We start from the raw sequence: 8,060 nt of genomic DNA on the forward strand, positions 1-8,060 counted from the left end.
GCGGGCCCTACTATATATATATATATATATATATATGGAACCTAGAGCAATAAGACCAAATTACCAGTGCTCATAAGCGGGTGCCGCAATGGCCACACCCAAGTACAGAACCAGAGAGCACAACATTACAACACTCAGTTGCCGTGCCTCATCACCACTTTTGAGCATCGTAGTGCCACCATCACAACTTAAGTTAGGTCGTTTTCACTTAAAATTTTCAATTTTATCTATTGTGAGGTTATGCAATTTCTATTTCTCTTGTGCGAAGAAGAGGAAAAGAATGACCTGAAGAGTTCCAGTTTGAAAGAGCTTGAGTTGTAACTTATGCAATTCTTCTCATTTTCATCAAAGTGAATTTCTTGATATGATATCGCTCCATTCTTTCAAGTTTTTTTCTTGAATTTCTAGAATAGGTTTTACCACAAATTTCCCTGCAACTCTCCCAACAAATAATGCATCGGAGAAGGATGAAGTAGGCGAAAATATCAAAATTAATTATAATTAAGTGCTACATAATATATTTATAATCTCTAGTTGTGGATAATTTTTTAACCAAAAAAAAAAAAAATGAATCAAGAATTTCATGCATACCTGGTAATTTTTTAAATTTCATTAATTATTATTATTATTTTTCAAAATAAATTCCTTTAATTTTATTCACATCTTTGCATTTGCTGTCGACAAAATGAGAAATATTTGCGTACGTCTAACATACGCAGAGCTGCGTACGTCGATAGGTTACAGGGGGTATAAAATGGTTATAACCCCTCATTACCCTCTCTGTAACCTACCGATGTACGCAGCTCTGCTTACGTCAGACTACGCAAATATTTCTCCCACAAAATAATGTCTCTTACTGTAGAGGCTCCATATCAATGATTTGCTGGAACATATTATTTACATACCAACCACCCAATTCCTTTATATTTACACATCTAACCATAAACAGTTTTTTACACTGCCTAAATATTTCACATCACAACAAAAATACCACTATTTTAACTCTTGATTTGTGATACAACTTATCATGCAGAGTAAGATGGTTTTGCATGTAAAATTGCAGTTTAGGTGTTAGAAATGTAAATACAAAAGAAATTGAAAGGGGTTGCACGCAAATCTTCCATAAATATTTTTTACAAATCTGCCAAATTTTTAAAAACACAGCAAAGAACAGATGCCTTTTATAACATCAAAAAAACAAAAATCTATGCTAGTGTAATTACAATATTTTCAGAGCATTCTGTGGTATATATAAGTGTTGAATTACAATAAGCAAAATATGTACTGGAATATTAGCTGCTTGGTAATATGTACAACACTAGTAGCCATTAATAATGGACAGCAAACCTTTTACAAGTTAGATATCTAAATCCATTGGTCTTCCACACAGATGTTTCAGCTTTAAAATCTCTTTCCTCCTCCTCCTCGCCGAAGCCGCTGCCTTCGCTTCCAAGAATTTTGCTGTTTGTTCCACAACAAATTCATCACTCGAACAATGATTCGAAGTATCATCAGAAGGCTCGGGTATTGCGCTCGAATAGTTTAGATCTATATCTAACTTGCAAGATTTCTCAACCTTCATTGCCTCATCTTTCGAAGGAGCTAATGTTGGTTTAGAACACGGAGCAAGAATGTTGATTTCCTCGTCTTTTGATTTGCGAGATATAAGATGATGGGGAACAGATGTTTGATCGAGTAAAGAAGAAAACCGAGAGGACGGCACCTGAGGCTCGGTGGGTTTATCATAAGGCCATGGAGGACAGATGCTAAGCAAGAATGTTGGATTGAGGTTTGACAGAAATGAAGTTTCTGTTGGTGAAGATGATGTTTGAGGTGGTGGAGAAGGGGGTTCTGCACCCATGATGTTGCAAGCGATTGTCATAGCCAGCTGCAATAAATAAAATTAAAATAACCCAAATGTCATAATTTTAGGGAAATTTACATATGTAGGACATAATTTGTATGCATGTAAATGCCACAAGTAAAATTAACGCAAATGTCAGGGGGCAATTAGTACAATGAATAAATCATTAGAAGTCCCTCTTCTACCTCAGTTTTTAATTGCTTGTTTTTGTTTCTCAGCGAGAGGTACTCTTTTGTAATTTGCCTCTTTTCCTGGTTGAAAACGCAATATGAAGAATATGAAAAAACTTATCTGTTTCTGGCAGAAGGAGCTTAAAAGAAATTAAGAAAATGTACTTACTAATTTCATGTTCTGGTTGGCAAGTGAGAGATCAGAGACTTTCTTTATCAAACCATCCCTAAGAGCCTGATTAAATAAAAATATCTGATATTAGAAATTGGCAAGCGTCAGTGGCCCCACTATGATAAATAATTGGGGCATTTACATACATACCATCCAGTTCCTATGTATTTACATATATAACACTTGAACTTTACTTTTTAGCCACCCAAATCTTTCATGTCACATCAAAATTACAGCCATTTTAACTTTTTTTAAAAGTAAAACATATGATTTCATGTAAGGTGGCATGCATGTAAAAATTGAAGTTAAGATGTTAGATATGTAAAAAGGTATGTATTTGAAGTTAAGATGTTAGGGGAAAAGAGCGGTATGTATGTAAATCTTCCTAAACATGGGGAAAAGAGCGGTATGTATGTAAATCTTCCTAAATAATTTGAAATTACTTAATGCAAACTTCTAATAAATATGATTAAATTTGTTAAATTACATACATAACACGTAAATACCTTAACATTTCTAATATTTAAAATTTGAATTTTATATCTATTAAAACTCAAACCTTTTATATCACATCATAAATACCGCTATAACTAACTTATTAAAAGTGAAAAACACCATTTTATGCACAGACAAAATGTTGTAAATATAAAAATCAAAATTTATGTGTAAGATTTATAAATAAATAGGAATTGCACGGCATGTAGGTAAATATTCCAATAACAAAAATCTTATAAAATACTGAAAAACTGATAATCAAAGATGCAATAAAGTATCCTTTCCATTCATGCAACCAACAACCATTAGAACATCACTTCAATGCAAAGTTACTTATTTTTTAGAAACATTTACATACAAACCACTCGATTCTTATGTATTTACATATCTTATGTCATGTGAATGTTGGTAAATTTTATTTTAGAAGTTAAAATGTATGTCATATGAATGTTGGTAAATTTTATTTTAGAAGTTAAAATGTTGGTAAATTTGATGTCAAGTGAAAGGTTTCAGATGTATAAATGTCAAAAACAAAGTTTAGTTAGATATTTTTTATTGCCTAGATTCAAATCTTTGAACCTCCATTTTAATACAAAGTAGCTAAGTGTCATGGGATGAATGTAGAATACCTGTCTTCGTCGAATTGTTTGTCGAGCAGACTCTCTGTTAGCGAGCACTCTTCGCATTCTCCTTGCTTCCCTTTCAGCCTGCGGAGATGTTTCAGCATGCAATAAAAGATCATAAATTCAAGAGAGGTTTAACATTTGGTTACCTCAGTTAGATTTGGCCTTCTCTTGGGTCCTGAACTTGAGTGGGAGTTTGTAGAGCAATTACTGCTGGGTGGTAGTATTTCCGTGATTTGTTCGACCTTTATTTTATCGTCCTCTGAGTCTCTGTTAGCATTATTATCCTGAAAATGATCCTTCTCAGGTGAAGATGATGAAAGGAAATAAAAAATGATTCTCCTCATACATAATAACATTAAATTTTTTATAACAAACTAACATGCTCTAATTACAAATCAACAAAAATAAAAAAATAAGAAAATTTAACTGCTCAAGATAGGGAGTGGAATTTGAATGATGAGAAATTATTAAATTTTTCAAGATATGAACTGAAGAGAAACAAATTGGTATTATTAAATTGAGATTAATTAAAGATATTGTCATTTAAATCTTTGGGAGAGTCTAGAAATAGATCATGAGGTGGAAATGAGGCTTGGTGGTAGGGTTGAGAAAAAAAAACTAAGCCATAGGAAAACGCCCTTAACGAATGGTAAAAATTGCATACTGCTTATGGTTAAATTAGTTATAAAAATTTAGATGTTTTGTAAAATATGTACTGAATAAATACTGCAACAATTGATAATTAATGAAACAAGATTAGTATTAAGGAAGAAGAAAAAGAGATTTAGAATTATTGCAACAAGATAGAAGTGATCTAAATAAACTTGTTAATGATGTGGATATCAAAAAATATAAAAAATACTATTTTGGAAATTTTACTTAGGAGAGTACATACATATTACATAATTTTTATGCATTTGCAAACATTAAATGATGCCTCCAACTTTCAAAACAGTCGGAAGCATTTTTAGATAGAATTCGGTTCGACGTAGAGTCAAGGACGACCTGGCATGGGTCTAATTGTAGCTCAAAACGTTGCATGGCTACATGTAAGGGACAAACAGCTTGTGAGATACCAATGCCTGCCAAAAATATATGACAACTGACAATATTTAATAAATGTTAGTATTTGGATGTTAACAAATGATAATTAGCATACATGATAACACATTTCTTCTGTTAATGTTTGTTTGCTTTTTTGTTTCTTTTTTTATGAATCATCTTTTGTGAAGTATGTCTATGATGTTATACCTCATTCACAAATAAATTCACAAGCAAATAACATAAAACTATATTTTATATTAATAACTTATAAAATATAACATTTTATCAATGACATGTCATGTTCAATCAATTTATAGAATGCCATGTCATCATAGTCACGTCAAGATGTGAGTGTAAGCATGCTTCATTACAAATTACTTACAAAAAACATTATTCAAATTGGTGCGACATTTATACAACTAAATATATAATAAGAGCCATGAAAATTAACATTACCAGATAGATAGCTTAGAATCAATAGTTAAAAGTTTAAAACATGAAATATACTACTGATGGATGTGTTATTAATAATAATCAAATAAAATTATTAAAATATAAAATGAAGTAGACATATGTTAGGTTTAAATTCATTGAATCATTATAAAAAAGAATGGGAAGACAAATAAGGATATTAATTTTGTATTTAAATTAAGGGGTTTAAAAAAGATAAGTGTCTAAAGGCTATTAGATAACTTTCGGTAAGAGGCTCTTATGAAGACTTCAAAAAATTTTATCAAAAAAATAGAATAGGTGTATTAAAAGCACATATAAAGTAACATGTTGAAGATAAAATTATTGAAAAAACTTATCTAATTTGGATATGTATAAAATAAATTGTAAGAAATACACCCTTTAGACTTATATATAAAATATGTGCTGGAGGGTCAAAAAGGAGGAGTAAATCTAAGGTAATATAGATAGAAGTTCTTCAATGATTTGTCGAGAATAAAGCTCAAGGAAATCTTAAACATAAATGAATTAAAAAGTAAGATTCATATAGTCAATCCCATATATTTACGACGATACCGAAGATGATATTATAAGTCAACAAATTAATATACGATTACCGGTTTTTGTTGGGAAGAAAAAATTCTAGACTTGCCAAGATTTGACAACATGTAATTTGTTAGTTTGAAGTCAACGTTAATGTTAGCAAAGTTGCACTTTAATGTTTACCCCATAGGGCTCAATAAGTTATTTATGGATAAAAATATGTTTTGAAAAATTATGATTTCACTTTACATCGCTTTGTGTGCTAAAACAAAATGTTTTATAGTTTAAAATTAATATTCACTTACTCTAATAAATTTGAACATCTTAAGAAATACGTGTTCTTACTTCAACGAAAAAAAAAAAAAAAACTGAGCAAGATTTAAGATGGATTTAAAAAGGATTTAGCTTTAAGTCTTCCAAAAAATTTATGTGAAAATAAAACCTCTTAAAAATTTTTAATCTCATTTCCTCATCATTTTGAAATAAATCCCAAATTTAGTAAATCTCATGTGACCCAAGATTTAATGACGAGCATTAGACCTAAAGAAGGAAGGCATTGCCGAAGGAGGATCATTCACATCCCTGACAATTCTACTTGCCCTCCCCAGTAAGGTTTCAGTTTTTTTTTTTTTAATTTTAAATAAATATTGGCACACCCAATTAATATTCGATCAATCAAATCGTCTATGATAAAATTATTATTGCATAAATTAGACATTAATTTATTTTGGTAAATCAAATATACATACAAATTTAAGTTAAATATCTTAAATCAAATAATTCAATCATTTCTTGTTAAAATTAGAATTCATTTAAAACTATAAAAGGATTCATCAAAGTGTACCAGGTATAATATCTATCAAGCCACATAGTTTTTAGGATTCAGCGCTAAAAAGATTTACAAAATCATACTTGCAGCCTAACAATTCCCCAACATAGACTTAGTGCAACTATGTGGCACTTCAAATTAGAAGCAACTTTAACTAAAATTAAGATAAAATTAAAACAAGTTTGGATTTTTATAGCATTTCTAGACCTCTTAAGTCCTAAATATCATAGCTTAAAAGCAATTTGTTTTTCTCTAAGAAAAAAAAATCAAAACAGAAAAAATTTCAACTGTAAATAAAAACTCATAATAACACAATATCTATTTACTTCCAATCATAATCACTATGCTAAAAAAATAGGGCCTCAACAAATAGACAAACAGATTAAGAGTTGTGACCACGGTTTTGTTGAGTTAAGCTGAAAAACTAGAAGTGATGCCCACACACAGTGGATTCTTCCACCACCCTGCACACATTCGCGCTTCAATATGGTAAATTCTTCACTTATTCCTGTGATTTCCTTACCAATCTAGGGTTTTCCACTTAAATCTGTAAATCGTGTATTCCTCGACTTAATTTTTGTTGCCGCAATTTTAATGACTATTGTTTGGAGCCCGCTATCTTGAACAAGAAAAGAATCATAAGAAATTCCTCAAAGTAACCAAAAAAAGTTCGCTCAAATCTACAATGAGAAAACCCTTATCCGACAATCTACCGTTCCCCAATTCCAATCCTCTTACTGCTAAGAACAGAGCACAAACAAAAAAACAAACCAATCAAGATAATTCACAATCACATATACACCGCAGATCAAGTGAAGTACCTCAGGAACCGAAGCCACATCCCAATCCCGAACCGGAGATCGATTCTTGAATCGTTTCAACCTCTTCCCCCCGCCTTTCCGCAGCGCCTCCTTCGATATACAAGCCAGCGCCCTCGCTGCCGCCAGCTCCATCCCATCCAACCCGCACTCACCACCGTTATCGGTAGGCGGAGAAAACGACAAGTAAGAAGAAGAAGAAGAAGAAGAAGAAGAACACGAACTCAGCGCATATCTTCCATTAAATACCCGACTAGGGTTCCGGCGAACATCTTCACCAACCATTCCGACAGCTAACTAATCTCAATTCGTTGAGCTCCCGAAATGGCGAGAGGAAGGTGATATACCACGTGCGCTTCGACACGTGGAAATTGTTATCCGACGATGTGGTGGCCATGCAAGCTGCTAAGTGCCAGGGCAAAGCTCCTTGACGCCCGCCCTGCATACTAATGTATGATATGATGTGATGTCTGCACGTTGAACTTATTTTTTTTATTCTGCACTTTATTTTAAGTCTAAAATATAAAATATATTGGTATTACAAATATATTGCATAATTATTTATCAAGAAACAACTGTGGCATAATTGTGTTTAAACTTAAAAAAAGTAAAGAAACATCCAACTTATTATTAAGCTCCAATTGCTTCGAACAAACCGTAAGTTCTTAATCCAATAAAATCTCGTCATGAGTACTGAGCTCATATAAAAAATGACGAAAAAACACTTATTATGGTGTTATTCCAAAACAACTCCAGTAACACCACAATAACAACGCAATATCGCTATTACTGCGGTTTCGTTTCAATAACCCCTCAAAATAATTCGAATAACAATACAATAATAGCGCAATAACACAAGTGATCAGCATCAATAACGCTACAATAACCCTCGCAAACCAACTTTAATAATAACACAATAAAACCTGTGAACATCTTCAATAACACTGCGAGAAGAGGACCACACAAATAACGCCAAGATGTTATTGGGGGGTTATTGTCATCTTTTCGTTATTGTTTACGTGAGTCTTGTTAGATACACATGACAAGAT

The 8,060-nt window shown here is 32.1% G+C and overlaps 1 protein-coding gene across 2 annotated transcripts; it reads right to left on the reverse strand.

The window, feature by feature from the left end:
- Nucleotides 1-1,193: 1,193 nt before the first annotated feature.
- Nucleotides 1,194-7,446, reverse strand: LOC110019863. 2 transcript variants are annotated; one of them, XM_020717723.1, is made up of 6 exons: nt 7,015-7,446; nt 3,474-3,623; nt 3,331-3,408; nt 2,204-2,269; nt 2,050-2,115; nt 1,194-1,888 (listed from the first exon to the last, which is right to left on the reverse strand). In XM_020717723.1, the coding sequence occupies exons 1-6, from the start codon at nt 7,294-7,296 to the stop codon at nt 1,358-1,360; spliced, it is 1,173 nt and encodes a 390-aa protein (XP_020573382.1). In that variant the 5' UTR covers nt 7,297-7,446; the 3' UTR covers nt 1,194-1,357. The 2 variants fall into 2 exon arrangements, with proteins under 2 accessions (XP_020573382.1, XP_020573383.1); XM_020717724.1 differs by having other exon boundaries at nt 1,195-1,888; nt 3,474-3,611; nt 7,015-7,444.
- Between the last annotated feature and the right edge of the window lie 614 nt (nt 7,447-8,060).

The sequence above is a fragment of the Phalaenopsis equestris genome, unplaced genomic scaffold (assembly GCF_001263595.1).
Source record: "Phalaenopsis equestris unplaced genomic scaffold, ASM126359v1 Scaffold000084, whole genome shotgun sequence".
Lineage (NCBI taxonomy): Eukaryota > Viridiplantae > Streptophyta > Magnoliopsida > Asparagales > Orchidaceae > Phalaenopsis > Phalaenopsis equestris.